This window comes from Haliotis cracherodii, unplaced genomic scaffold, assembly GCF_022045235.1.
Source record: "Haliotis cracherodii isolate W230 unplaced genomic scaffold, xgHalCrac1.p SCAF_17, whole genome shotgun sequence".
Lineage (NCBI taxonomy): Eukaryota > Metazoa > Mollusca > Gastropoda > Lepetellida > Haliotidae > Haliotis > Haliotis cracherodii.
The window spans coordinates 13,104,882-13,121,090 of NW_027266272.1; the positions used below are offsets into that span (position 1 = coordinate 13,104,882).

The 16,209-nt window shown below is 38.9% G+C and overlaps 1 protein-coding gene and 1 pseudogene across 1 annotated transcript; both read right to left on the bottom strand.

Moving 5' to 3' along the window:
• Positions 1 to 725: 725 nt before the first annotated feature.
• Positions 726 to 1,925, bottom strand: LOC139464403 (uncharacterized). Its single transcript, XM_071245934.1, has one exon. It carries the CDS (start codon positions 1,923 to 1,925, stop codon positions 726 to 728), a length of 1,200 nt encoding a protein of 399 aa, XP_071102035.1.
• Positions 1,926 to 5,978: 4,053 nt separating this feature from the next.
• LOC139464404 (uncharacterized) lies at positions 5,979 to 7,118 on the bottom strand (annotated as a pseudogene).
• Between the last annotated feature and the right edge of the window lie 9,091 nt (positions 7,119 to 16,209).

A 16,209-nucleotide genomic window follows, 5' to 3' on the forward strand; every position in this document is an offset into this window, starting at 1 on the left:
CTTGACGTCCAGTTTCATACTGACATCCTCATTAGTTGAGATCAGTTTGGGCGACTGCACTTGAAATAATACCTCCCATCTTTGCGTCTATCAATTGTTCTACATACATTGACTCTGGTTGTACAAAACTTTAATTGATCGTTGGACATGGTGGATATGCCGAAACAATGTGATGTAAACAAAATTGCTTGACCTCCTTCATTCCAGGCAAATATTTCATGTTTTAGAGGACTGAAGTACTATCCTGTCTCTAAACCAAATCCAAGGCCTACTTCAGCTTATTAAACGATCGACATCTAACCAAACACCAAAGACAACATATTGCATCAGGAGGCAATGGTTACATGTAACCTCAACTCTATCATTTATCTAAATGTGGTCATTAGTAGTTATGTTGTTGTTAGTTGAGTGAGTTAGACAGAAATCCTGCAAAATTAATTCAGTGTCCAAATTTACAACAACAAACATGCATATGTGTATTTTCTTACACCTTCTTCATGAAAACATATATGGTACAAAGATCATCACAGAAAATGTATAATTAAAGAAACCATTCTCATGAAAGCTCATCTGGATAGAAACATATAAACTTCTTTGATGTCTGACATAAAGTCAACGGACAAAATTGAGTATTCTTTCAAAATCTCTGGAGCTAATACTCCTTCCACAATTTACGACAGACATTATTTACTGTAGACAAATAGAAATAATTCATGAGCATTTTCTTATACCTTCTTGATCAAAACATATATGGTACAAAAATCATCCTTAAACATTTCAGGATCCATTTTTGCAATTTCCGTGGTGACATCAGCGTACAAGTCATCAACAATCTTCTCCTTGTCTTCCAGTGAGCGGGACTCTGAGAGACCTGCAATGAAGCTGTGGTTGCTCCAGTTCCTGTGGGCTGATACCATCGCCCTGGCAAATCCCTCCTTGTCATCAATCCCCTCCTCGTCTTTTTTCTGCTTCCAGGAATAGTAGAAGATGTTTTTGTTGAAAATCAATTCTGATGACAAGAGACGCACTCCCGATTCAACGACTTGGGACTTCTCTGTTTCAAATGGTTCGCTTATCTGGTCCATGTTTCTCAAACAAAATGAGATATTTGTATTAATGAACTCCTGTCTTATGATTTTGCCAGAGAGTGTGAAAGATTTCCATATGTTCGTCAGAAGAGTCACTAAAGTTTCTGCAGAGAATCTTATACGACCAGTCTTTTGATGCACATATTCAGCAGGAGCACAAACAAAAAGTAGACCCCCTTCTTTCATTTCCCTGCCCCTCATCAGCAAGAATCTCTCCCAATCCAACTGGGCCTGTTTTCTCAAAGCTTCCTTTTCTTTCTCAAGGCTTTCGTGAGATATGTAGACGGAATCCCTATAAACTGTTGGCAGTTTGGATAGCCATTGTACAGACATCATGCACATGATGAAATGCATGGAATGTGAAGGTACACATTGTTTGTAGAAGTCTGTCCCGCAAGCAAGAGCATAAACGTTATCCATTTCAATAAGGTAGGAAGGCGGATCGGGGATAATTCCAGTCAATCGCCTGAACAGCGAGTTGAAGTCATTTTCGCCCTGATCTTCATAAATAACCTTGAACTGGGCGTCAGGGCCATGTTGTTGTTTCAGAAGTGTTATCAGTTGCCCCAGAAAGACCATAGAAGTACCACCATCTGCTGTGCCATAGTCTCCTATGTTGAACACTGAACCACTTTGACAAGGAATGGACACCGCTAATTTGAAAACTTTATGTTGTATTGGCTCTATATATCCAGCATGCACTTTTCCAAGAGTTGATCCATAGCTTCCAGATCCACTTTGTCCATAATGGGTATACATTGAATCTTTGGAGTTAGTTGGGATATATCCTGCAGATGTTGATGTATTTACAGTTGAACTGAATAACCTTGAAGACATGGCCGATAGAGGAACTGAGCTGCTTACACCTTTGGTTTTAAGTATGCTTCACCTATGTTATTTTTTCATAAGCTGAAAGTAAATAAATGTTTAGTCACAGGTAAGTCACCATCGCCTACCAATGCATTTTATACCAATCTTTTATTGAAAAAATGACGTTAAGGCTGAATTGTTCATTTGAGCAATATTGGCACTATTCACATTTTAATGGCTCAAAAGAAAGTAAAACATTAAACATTTTTATAAATTTGTATTCGAAACAGATTTAGAATATTTAAAGTATATGACACTTCCAAAATTTCGTATTGCATCATCACAATTTTGTTATAGTTCTAATCGTTAAATACAACCGGATAGATATTGTAATAATGCTAGAAATGAAACATTATGTCCAGTATGTGAAGAGGGTATTTGAAGAAGAATTTGATATGATTACATTTTATTTGATTGTATATGATCTGTGTGAAGTACAAGTCTCTATGTGATAAATATTTGCCTGGAAAATTCTTTGTACATGCAACACAACAAAAGTTTTTTTTATGCTTACAGCATCTACTGGTGTAATCTTGCAATGTTTGTTTATCATGTGCATCAGACATGTATATAGTTAAGGTCTATGGCAAAGATAGTTCTATCCTTTATGGGCTGACCACACTCTCCCACGGGCCAAAGGCCTAGATTCTTCATCAAACATAATAAGCATATAAACTCAGAGATATTATTAACACCATTAACCTTCTTAAGGGAATTATTATGTATGTGTGTGGTCATGACACACGGAATTTAATCATGTATTAAACAATCAGATGTTCAATGTAGCATCCAATGGTATCATATTCAGACCGATTCTCCCTGACTTGATAGTATTACGGCTTGAACTAAATTAGAAAAGATCACTCACAGTTTGATTTTAAAGGTTCATGTAGTCACGGAGCCGCTTCGAAAAAAAATAGATTTATGAATGCATGTCGAGCAGGTGTCACAGACTTAAAGATGATCATTCAGTGTAATGTACAGACACGTCGCAATCTTTCCCAACTCTAACTTACTATTCTCTCTAGCACTGCTATATGCCAGCTTCGTCCGAGTCGTACAACTCCATTTGGAAAAATTGAACATAGCCCTATCACAAATAATCATGCATACGATGGTCCAGTTGACCAAATACATTTTGGTATTGTGAAAATAACAAGGTATCCACATGTTCCATCATGAGGAACAGGGTATCTGACTGCAAGGAAGGAATAACAAGGGTGGAATAACAAGGTAGGAGCAACAAGGGTGGAGTAATTAGGGTCACAAGACATTATCATTATAGGTCGGTGTGGAAAAGAGGTCTCTCGCCTGAGGACTTTCGTGCCCATGTGGCCATTATAGATAGGAAGAGAGTTCAAGATCACCATATGCGACGTCATGATATGAGTATCATGAACAAAACGAAGTAAGATTTATCTACGAGATAACCCAGAGGAGATAACCCACGAGTGTTACCATCGATGAGCAGATCCCCTCCCTGCCCTTGTCGACAAGCCGTCGACTAACTAATATGTAGATTAGTCTAAGAACGTTTTTACTGTTCCTCATACATTACCATGTCATCCCAACAATTAGGCATTGGGTTTAACGCGGATTTGTGACAGTATTACCGTTGTATCGTGTCGGCTTGATGTGGGAAGAATGTCCGAATTGATGCAGATCTTAGACGTTTGTCACTGTGGTGAACCCCACAAGCTAAATCAAGCAAAAACACCCAACAGGCCATTGGAACATACCCTCCAGCAGGCCGCTGGACCAACCTCAAACCATAGCCATAAACACATAGCAAAGGGCAGGTGTCACAGACTTCATTCAATGGATGATCATTCAATGTAATGTACAGACATGTCCCAATCTTTAAAAACTCCGTCTTGCTCTCAACATACATGAGACACACATAATTTTAACTTGAGGATCTATGCCTCAAAGTTAAAATGTTTAAACTGTTTTGTTTAGCCTCGAAGGGAAGATTGCTGAAGAGGACAGTACTTTTGGGTTTCGAATATGGCAATGATAAAACGGTATTGCTGGTGGTTATGTGGGTGGTGTATTTGTTGTCATCTGGTGTTTGCCGGTATATATGTAAATTCTGCATCAATGCTGCTGTAAACATCATAATTTCTGAACATATCTTTTGTATGAACTTCAGCTAGTTCTTGTGGTTATTTAAACGAAACGTTTTAAAACAGAAGTGTGGGATTCAACGCAATCAGTTGTCCTCTTGCACATCCAAGCTCACTGTATACTTTAGAGACTACATTTTGGAAAATAAATTTGTTTTTAGTATAAGAATGTAATCTGGCAAACGGTAGCCCATTGGTCATTTTGAAAGCTTTTCATATCGTTTCATACTCTATGTCTTAGGAGAAAGATTTAGACACAACAAAAATAGATATTTTGACCCCTGAAGCTAAAATCTAGACTGAGAGTTTTCAACTGTGTATGAAGCGAGCAAGACATATAACTTATATCTCCTTCCAGTAGTCTTATGATAACTCTGCTAAGTAGTTAACGATAGTTTGAGGACAACACATAGCCATTCCATTTAGTCAATTGTTTTATTTTAACACAAACATTCAATAAATACATATTACTATACGCAATCATATATATGTGAGGGACAGACAAAACAATCTCAGGCTAATTTACATGTAGATGTGGTAGGTCAGTGAAATTCACAGAGAAGTAAGAACAATCCTCAAGATTTGACATGACAATGTCACTATTCTCTCTAGCACTGCCATATGCTAGCTTAGCCCGAGTCGTACAATTCAATTTGGAAAACTTGAACATAACCCTATCATATATAATCCTGCATACGATGGTTCAGATGACCGAAAAAGATACATTTTGGTATTATGAAAATAACAAGGGATCCACATGTTCCCTCACGAAGAACAGGGTAGCTAACTGCAAGGGTGGAATAACAAGGGTGGAGTAACTAGGGTGGAAACGATCCTTACCTTTCATGTACACAATACGTTACCATTTTGAGGTATCAATGTTGAAAGCGACTGGTCATTAGCAAGATACATCTGCATAAAGGTGTCAGCACTTTGTGTTAGTTTAGGCCGGAGTGGAAAAGAGTTCTCTCGTCTGAGGACTTCCGTGCTCATGTGACCAGTGCAGATAATCAGAGTTCAAGATCACCGTATGCGACGTCATGATATGAGTGTCATCAACAACACGAAGAAAGATTTTTCTACCACTCAGTTTTTACTGGTGCTAATAGTTCACAATAGCTAGGAGGCCATTTTTACAAGTGACGTAAACAGGGATACCACCCAAAAATATCATGACGGAATAATTGAATTGTCATGTCAAATCAGCATTTGGGGGAAATCCTAACTTCTCTGTGAATTTCACACTCCTAACATATCAATATGTAGATTAGTCTGAGGACGTTTTTACTGTTCCCCACCTCCCAACAATCAGTCATTAAGAATCAGAGATTTGGGTTTAACACCGCTTTGGACAGTAGTTTTATCACAGCGTGTCAGCTTGATGTGGGAACAAAGCCTGAATTGATGCAGGTCTCAGATTTTTATCGCTTTAGTGATGCCCACGATCACGGGTATGGTTTGGACAAACCTAGACACATAATCGGCGCGAACCAGGATTCGAACACGATTACATTTGTCTGGCGAGCCCAAGGGAGGCATGTCTGCAGAGTGAATTGCAGTGGCTTAGACGACTGAGCTACCCGTGCCCCCCTTATAATGAGTCTTTCACATATACAGTTTTTTTTAATATATTCTTTATTTATTCTAACATGGCATGGCACATTTCAGTCAATATTAATATGTAACACACATTAAGTGAGTACTTCGAATGTTATTTCGCCCATCTTTGCGTGCATCAATTGTTCTTAATACATGATTCAATTAATTTTTGGTTCTTTTCCTTGCACAAAATTGGGGATTCTTTCAAAATCTCTGGAGCTAAAACTCCTTCCAAAGTTTACGACAGTATTATATTTACTGATAGACAAATAGAAACATATTCATGAGCATTCTCTTATACCTTCTTGATCAAAACATATATGGTACAAAGATCATTCTTAAACATTTCAGGATTCATTTTTGCAATTTGCGTGGTGACATTAGCGTACAAGTCATCAACAATCGTCTTCTTGTCTTCCAGTGAGCGGGACTCTGGGAGACCTGCAATAAAGCTGTGGTTGCTCCAGTTCCTGTGGGCTGATACAACCATCCTGGCAAATTCCTCCGTCATCAATCCCCTCCTCGTCTTTTTTCTGCTTCCAGGAATAGTAGAAGATGTTTTTGTTGAAAATCAATTCTGATGACAAGAGACGCAGTCCCGATTCAACGACTTGGGACTTCTCTGTTTCAAATGGTTCTCTTATCTGGTCCATGTTTCTCAAACAAAATGAGATATTTGTATTAATGAACTCCTGTCTTGTGATTTTGCCAGAGAGTGTGAAAGAATTCCATATGTTCGTCATAAGAGTCACTAAAGTTTCTCCAGAGAATCTTATACGACCAGTCTTTTGATGCACATATTCCGCAGGAGCACAAACAAAAATTAGACCCCCTTCTTTCATTTCCCTACTCCTCATCAGCAAGAATCTCTCCCAATCCAACTGGGCTTGTTTTCTCAAAGCTTCCTATTTTTTCTCAAGGCTTTCGTGAGATATGTAGACATAATCCCTATAAACTGTTGGCAGTTTGGATAGCCAGTGTACAGACATCATGCACATGATGAAATGCATGGAATGTGAAGGTACACATTGTTTGTAGAAGTCTGTCCCGCAAGCAAGAGCATAAACGTCAATCGCCTGAACAGCGAGTTGAAGTCATTTTCATAAATAACCTTGAACTGGGCGTCCGGGCCATGTTGTTGTTTCAGAAGTGTTATCAGTTGCCCCAGAAAGACCATAGAAGTACCACCATCTGCTGTGCCATAGTCTCCTCTGTTGAACACTCAATCACTTGAACAAGGAATGGAAACCGCTAATTTGAAAACTTTATGTTGTTTTGGCTCTATATATCCAACATGCACTTTTCCAAGAGTTGATCCATAGCTTCCAGATCCACTTTGTCCATAATGGGTATACATTGAATCTTTGGAGTTAGTTGGGATATATCCTGCAGATGTTGATGTATTTACAGTTGAACTGAATAACCTTGAAGACATGGCCGATAGAGGAACTGAGCTGCTTACACCCTTGGTTTTAAGTATGCTTCACCTATGTTATTTTTTCATAAGCTGAAAGTAAATAAATGTTTAGTCACAGGTAAGTCACCATCGCCTACCAATGCATTTTATACCAATCTTTTATTGAAAAAATGACGTTGAGGCTGAATTGTTCATTTGAGCAATATTGGCACTATTCACATTCTAATGGCTCAAAAGAAAGTAAAACATTAAACATTTTTATAAATTTGTATTCGAAACAGATTTAAAAATATTTAAAGTATATGACACTTCCAAAATTTCGTATTGCATCAACACAATTTTGTTATAGTTCTAATCGTTAAATACAACCCGATAGATATTGTGATAATGCTAGAAATGAAACATTATGTCCAGTATGTGAAGAGGGTATTTGAAGAAGAATTTGATATGATTATATTTTATTTGATTGTATATGATCTGTGTGAAATACAAGTCTCTATTTGATAAATATTTGCCTGGAAAATTCTTTGTACATGCAACTCAACAAAAGTTTTTTTTTATGCTTACAGCATCTACTGGTGTAATCTTGCAATGTTTGTTTATCATGTGCATCAGACATGTATATAGTTAAGGTCTATGGCAAAGATAGTTCTATCCTTTATTGGCTGACCACACTCTCCCACGGGCCAATGGCATACATTCTTCATCAATAAAGAACAAAATAAGCATATAAACTCAGAGATATTATTAACACCATTAACCTTCTTAAGGGAATTATTATGTATGTGTGTGGTCATGACACACGGCTTTTAATCATGTATTAAACAGATGTTCAATGTAGCATCCAATGGTATCATATTCAGACCGATTCTCCCTGACTTGATAGTATTACGGCTTGAACTAAATTAGAAGAAATCACTCACAGTTTGATTTTGCGGGTTCAAATAGTCACGCAGCCACTTCGAGAAAAATAGATTTATGAATGTATGTCGAGCAGGTGTCACGGAGTTAAAGATGATCATTCAGTGTAATGTACAGACACGTCTCAATCTTTCCCAACTCTAACTCACTATTCTCTCTAGCACTGCCATATGCTAGCTTCGTCCGAGTCGTACAACTCCATTTGGAAATAATCATGCATGATCATGTGAGTCACAAATAAGCATGCATACGATGGTCCAGTTGACTGAAAAGATACATTTTGATATTGTGAAAATAACAAGGGATCCACATGTTCCATCATGAAGAAGGGTGGAATAACAAGGTAGGGGCAACAAGGGTGGAGTAACTAGTGGGTGGAAACCACCCTAACCTTGAAAGCACAAGACATTATCATTATAGGTCGGTGTGGAAAAGAGGTCTCTCGCCTGAGGACATTCGTGCCCATGTGGCCATTATAGATAGGAAGAGAGTTCAAGATAACTAACGAGGGTAACCATCAATGATCAACTCCCCTCCCTGTCACTGTTGACAAGCCGTCGACTAACACTCGGCAAGCCGCCATGCTAAATCAAGCAAAAACCCAACAAGCCGTCAGAACATCCCCTCCGGCAGGCCACTGGACCAACAACCCCCAACCATATACATAAACACATAGCAAAGGGATGCTTGTGAAGGTAACTCATCAACAAACATTGCCCCCAGCTACCTAGCCCTATCCAAATTAAGATTTCCCTTAGGATCCGCCTTTACCCTTAAGGTCTATAAAGTCATTTGAGCTAACATGTAGTAGGATAGTACCTGGCGGATGGTAGTGATGGAGCGCTGCTTTGATACATGGCAGCAACTCAGGTCAATGGAGTCCCCTCTTCCCCAGCCAGGAAATGCAAGAATCAGGGCCCAAACCTCGGTCTCTTCTGCATTGCTACTTAAATTGAAGTAATCAGACCGATTCTGATATAGCGCTTAAATGAATCTGACTTCCATCTGCCCCACAGTCTTTTTGTCTCCTGTGGTATGCCTTGCATGGCTGCCATTGTTGCTGCCCCGATTCGGAAGGAATGAGATTTAAATGCAGCCTCTGGTAGTTGACTGAACTTGAGAGACTTGAGCAGTAAAGCTGAAAACTGTGCTCTTGTAACATGAGAATGGTTGATGTGAATGAACAGAGCATGAGATGGAGGCGTGCGTGGCCGGATTGCCAAATCGAAATAAATAGCTTGTACGGGACATACTTCATATTTAGAATGAGGTCCAACTATGAGCTGCCTGTTTGATCAGTCTTGGAATGCCTAATATTTAACTCATCCTGTTGTGCTTGGTATGTCTGTTGGTCGCAGATTGAGATTGGTAGGTGATGAAACTGAAAACGAGAGATAGCTTCTGCGATGACATTCTTACTACCTGGGACACACTGTGCCCTTACTAAGACGTTGCGCTGTAAACAGTGAAGCACAAAAGACCTAACAAGAACCATCACACATGCAGACTTAGACGTCGATTTGTTTAGAATCGTCACAGCCGATTGGTTGTATGAATGAAACATAATTTTTTCTTGTTTACAAGCTGATCTGCCCACAGCTGTACTACTGCCAGAATTGGAAGAGAACTCCAAAAGGGTTATGTCCTCTGTAAAACCAGCTTTTCTCCGTTTGGTTGTCCAAGTATCAGAGGACCACTGATACTCAAAATATAGGCCAAAACCTCTCCCCTCACCTCCAGCGCTATCGGTATTAAGGTGAAGCTCTGTATTTGATTACCATTCTTTATCCAGAAACAGAAACAGACATCTGCTGATGCAGGAATTCCTGCCACATTTGTAAATCCTTTTTGACTCCTTGCGTCAAGCGAATATGATGACTGGGTTTTTTTGCATGTCGAGTCGCATCAATTAGCCTGCGAGAGAAAGGACGGCCTACTGGTATGGTCCTGCAGATAAAATTCAGTAAACCCAGTAGTGATTGTATTTGTTTGAGTATGACTTTGTTTTGGTGAAGTAAATCTGATATTGCTGACATTGTATGATTTTCTCAGCAGGGATTCTTGCTTCCATTACCTCTGTGTCTATTTCTATGCCCAGAAATGTAAGGCAAGTGCATGGTAGTACGGTTTTTTCCGCTGCAATCCTATGGGAGATATTCTAAATTCTTGCATTGGCACTTTAAGATAGGGTCCTGCCATCCTGCCTAAACTAATCTCTTTGTCCACAGTATAGCCTCTGCTAAATCCAGCATTAAAACCTTGCCACAGGTAGTATGCATCCTTATACCTTGGATATTCTAATAAACAGGACTTTAACACTTGCAAATGTATTGGAGAAGTCCCTTTATCTTGGATATTTAATGTCACCACTATCTGACAATGATTCATAGACACAGTACACATTGTACATTGTCGAATAAATTTATTGCACTTACTTGATCGGCACGTATTTCCCATTAACTAGTACAATGATAACGGTTATAATTTGAGTCAAAAAAATTAGGGAAGTGCAAGGCTCAGGAACGTCTGAGTATAGGAAAAGGATTTATTCTTTCATAAGTTATAAAATCGTCAAAAACGCAAACGAATATTAACCGGATTTTAAAACTTATTTTTGTATAAGGTGAATATGGTGTATATTTCCAGGTATTATATGCATATATATATGTTTTCGATATTGCTTATTTTAATGTTGATCAATAGTTTTAAGATTCATCAGCCTAATTGACAGAATTCCACTTTCCCATTTGTACATGACACTTAAGCTTTATAAGCAGTGTTAAGTTCTAAAGTCATACCCTAATATAACCTTATATTGTTCATAGTATCAAAGTTTAATCAACAATATCAAGAGCAGTTATTTAAACTACTGAAACAGCCAAACACAAGGCTTTTATCAAGCGCTAGTGCAGACGTGATGCATCGTAAAAACTGCATCGTGATGTCTTCAGAAATACAATTTCTTTCAATATTTATTCTACGAGATAGTAAGGCTAACGCTTACTCACCGGTGGAATGTAGACAATATCGCTAATACAGGTATCACGTATTTGAATGTTAATACTAAAGACAAATACAAACTATTTTTGCAGTGACGATATATCTATTTATCTAATGACACCCTGTTCTCTGGATCCCGGCTCCGTGACTACCCATAACATATAAGATGAACATTCAGTTCAAGTAAATGAATGAGTTTGTTTTGACGACACAATCAGTCAAAGACCAATGCAGCGCTGTTTGATTACAGTCTTCTACCAGGTCGAACATCGTGGATCCTTATTTTCTACCTAAAGAGAATCAAGATGACCTATCACCCCACTCTCATTCCTCCCATTCTCAGTGGCTTCAAACGCGCTCAAATGTTTTCGTCTTGCATCCAAGATGGTGGACAAGTGAAATCGTGTGATATTTGGCTATTTTAGGTCCCTATCTTTTTTTGATTACCCAATAAAGTCATTTCATAGTTACACGGTTGTGAAGATGCTTACAACTTTATAACACTTATTCATCTCATTCCAATAGAGCTACTCGTGCTCACATAAAGTTGTAGTTATTATGTCACTGTTTTCTTTCTTAAAAAATACATTACGTGTTCAGCAATAACAATTAAGATTGACATTCAATCTCTGATACAAGTAAATGAATAAGTGTGTTTCACCACCAGGTAGCACATTGTGTTCACCCGATCCCCATTTAAGTCTCCACTGTTGATATTCCTGGTGCCAAAAATGCCCCATGTACCTGGGAATCCAATCAATACATTCATGCGCGGCATTCTGTACCTTCACATTTGTAAAATGATCTCTCTTATCTGTCTGTACAATCAACTTAACTGCCCTCAACCCTGCAGTTTTCCCGTTCCATACTGCCAAGCAGGTGACCCACAAGGAGGAATACGACCCTCCCTCTGTCAAGTTATACTGTGCCTTGCACAATATGTTGTGAATACGTAGCCTTGCTGTGGCCAAATATGTTGTAACAATTTGGCAAACTTTGATATGTAAACAGCAAATATTATTCAGTTTTATTTCATCTTAACATATCAGTTGAATCCAACTTGACCTGTGAAGATCCGGGTTAGAATAGGTCTTCAGCAACCCATGGTTGCCGTGAGAGATGATTATGCTTGTCGTAAGAGGAGACTAACGGGATCGGGTGGTCAGGCTTGCTGACTTGATTGATGCATGTCATTGTATCTCAATTGCGTGGATCGATGCTCGTGATATCAATTACTGGATTGTCTGGTCCACACTCGATTAAATACAGAAAACCGTCTTATAGCAGCAATATTGCAGCGTGCGGCGTTAAACAAAGAACAAAAACGGAATATATATATATATATATATATATATCCACAAAATAAGTAGGATCTGGGTATATATATATACCCAGATCCTACTTATTTTGTGGATACCATAATAAACCAATAGATCGTTTGAGCAAGCATGAATATAAAAAAATAATTAGCAAGTTGATAGTCATAATTCCCTCTGTTGGCCCCACGTGAAATGTTCTTCCTGAATACAGTAAATCATGAAACTAAGGCAATAATAAGTTAGCACATTTATGCGAGTATTGAGCCCTGGCCTAAAATGCGTCATGGCATTTATGAGAGTAGCCTTGCAAAAGTCCCTGTAGACAATTCAATCATGTAGTATTGTCTGATAGACGTTCGACCGAATAATATCATTTGCTGACTTCAACTGTTCATCTTATTTCCATTAATGTATGTTACATAATTAATATGTTCATGGGCTTCTTCACTGAATTTATAGAGTTGAGGACTACTCAAGCTGAGGATAAGTAACATAAATAATGATGTTACTACTATGATATTACTGTCATTATTATTCCCTCAGGTTATAAAAAAAGGATTATGTTTTCATATTAAACAGGGAGAAAGAGGTATGGAGATTATTTTTAGCATCGGCATTGTTACCATAAATCTTAAAGATATTATGTTTTGTTTGTTTGTTGTTTAATGCCGCACTCATCAACTTGAGGATAATACAACATACATACATGTAGGTCCAGTTGTATTGTTAAATTTGTAAAAAAAAAATTCAAATGTTACAGAGACCTGATAAAGTGATATAAAAATGTATAGTTGCTATTCTTAAAAGTAAGCATATGTTAGATTTATCAACCAGAAATATTGCACACCAAAGGATAATCATATATCATGACACGATTCTACGCTATTTGTGTACGCTATTGCTACATGATTGGTTATGACACCGATACGTCATGATTAAGCAATGAGAAATTGACATTTGATGATATAAGATAGCTACGCGATAAATCGCACAGAACAAAGAAGAAGGAAGCGTTATTTATTTTGCGATAAAGCATTGTTCTATAATGACGTCATTTATGGAGATTCAAACATGCACTCGCAACTTGAGGACGTCGTGAATATGACGTTATCTTTGAGAGGGAAATGTCCAGTGAGTTGTTCCCAATAGATGAAGCCGGAAAAGGTAGATAAATGCAATGCCCGAACATTCGCATCCGAAAGTGAGAGCGATATGACAAGTGGTATTGGGAGAAAAGGTACAGATAATCGACGAGAAAATTGTGAGAATATACTGGAAAGACCAAATTCAAACCTTTCTGTTCATAAACTGGATTAATCTGGCATTGCCGCGATGGGATTCTATTCAGAGAGTCATCATTATTTAAGTACGGGTAAATATTTTTAAATCGTGTTTTTTTTCCCTAATTTAGCACCCTTAAAGAGGCTGTACGTAATTTTGATATCTCATATAAGAAATAAACGAGTCGTGGTCGTTGTTTATCGTACAATAAACAACTCCCATTCGCCGTTTGTTTCTTAATTGCATGACCATATACACTAACGTTATATGTCATGTTTACAAAAGCGGCATAAGCCTTTCCATTATCATAAGAAACCCTTGCCAAAAGTAGCGCCAACTGCACGACTCCGTCAAAACCAGGTGCATGTGTCATGTTTCACCATGAAAAATGATGACACTGGGTGCTCGCAAAAAGGCGAGCTCATCCTAGTCCACTGGTGGCACCCGCCACAAACACATGCAAAGGCAAGCCAATTGTTCATCCGAAAAGACACGGGAACACACGGTACAAGTCAAAATAGAGAATTGCATCAGACATCATTTTGGTCATTGATACATTTAACCTGGAAATGCCGTCTACTCATTCCAATTTGAATAAATGACATAAATGGTTACCACTCATCTTTCAATATTTCAACAAAAGTTCCTGTGACACCAATATTTTAGTGTATTTTTCAAACAAGTAAAGTTTGGTTTTCAATATTGTTGTACATGTATGGAATCAAGTCACAAAAACGCAACTGCTACAGAAAAGCATGCATTCCATGCAAAAGTTGACTTTTATGCAAGCCCCATGCATTTCACTACCCAAGAATTGGTATAAAAACATGTGCGTTAACGGGATTCCATATGCAATAACATGACGCAATCATTCAACATCACGAAATGCCACTCCTGTCCGAAAATGAGCGTCTGTCTGCGAGCCATTGGTATGCTTGAAGCAGGATCGAGTCAATTTAACGTCCACGTTATGGCAACGTCGGTAACAGACGAATGCAGTCAGGGACCATCCTCGTAATGGCAGGCCACGTGTAACCAATAATCGACACGACAACTGGATTCGAACAACACACCTACGAATCGATTCCAGACAGCAACAGTGACTACAAGAAGCATCGCTGGCCTTCGACGAATATCTTCACAAACCGTACGTCGTCGCCTCAGATGACCGGCCAGACGTCCCATTTTGACAGGAAACCACTGTCAAGCACGTCTACAGTGGTGCAGACAGCGTCTACGCTTGACGGCCATGCAGTGGAGACAATTTCTATTCACTGACGAGTCTCGTTTTCATCTCAGCCACAGCGATAGACGCATTCAAGTGAACCGACGTCGAGGTGAACGTTACGCCAATCATTGTGCTTCGGAAGAAGATCGGTTCTGGGGCAGCAGCGTTATGGTATGGGGTGGGATTAAAGCAAGATAGAGGATCCCTTGATAGTGGTAGAGGGAAATCTAAATGGACAGCGCTACCGCGACGAGATAATCGGCCCTGTTGTTCTACCGTTTTTGCGTCGTCAATGCCCAGGCATTACCTTTCAACATGACAATGCCTGGCCTCATATTGCACGACTTGTTCAGGACTCTCTTCAACAAAACAAAGTGAGTGTCATTCCCTGGCCGGTTCGCTACCCTGATCTCTCCCCAATCGAGCACACGTGGGATGAGATTGATCAACCACGTGTTCCACAGACACTCCAGAAACTTCGGAACATGCTCCAGCAGATATGGACAGGTATCTCACAGGACTTTGTGCGACGCCTGGTCCATGTCATGAGGCGAAGATGTGTTGCTTGCATCGCAACCAGAGACGGACACACACACTATTGATTTGTAAATTGACATTTTGGCATGTTCATGTTTTTTTTTTTATGAAATCCCGCATTTTCCGAAGTCAGTATGGCAAATTACCATTTGAACTCTTACAGGAGTCTTTTATCTGTTGCAAACCGAAATTGTAAAAAACATAACTTTGCATAAAATCTTATTCAATGTCACAGGAACTTTTGTTGTTCAGTATATTTGAATATATACAACAGCTATACTTACTTATCTCTATACTTAAAAGCATCAGGGTTGTCTGTCATACAAACCCCGAAACAACTATGTCCAACACAGCCAAATACGATACAGAGGAAATGCTTAGCAAGGAAGGGGCGGTCGTGTAGCCTAGTGGTTAAAGCGTTCGCTCGTCACGCCGAAGACCCGGGTTCGATTCCCGACATGGGTACAATGTGTGAAGCCCATTTCTGGTGTCCCCCGCCGTGATATTGCTGGAATATTGCTAAAAGCGACGTAAAACCTCACTCACTCACTCACTCACTCTTTTAAGGAAGAGTGTAGGACTTGCTTAACACACATATATAGGTGAACATATATGTATGGACATTTGGATGATATACCTCCTTATAGATTGTAGATGATTGTAGAACGTAAATGAAGAAATTGGAATAATTATGTGAGTAATCGGGTTAATACCACGTTCAGCAATATTCAGCCATATTGCGATATTGGTTTCCAGCATACAAGACGGACCATGAAATTATGACTTGAATTTGGACCTGGCTTTCTGGTGTGATGTAACACCC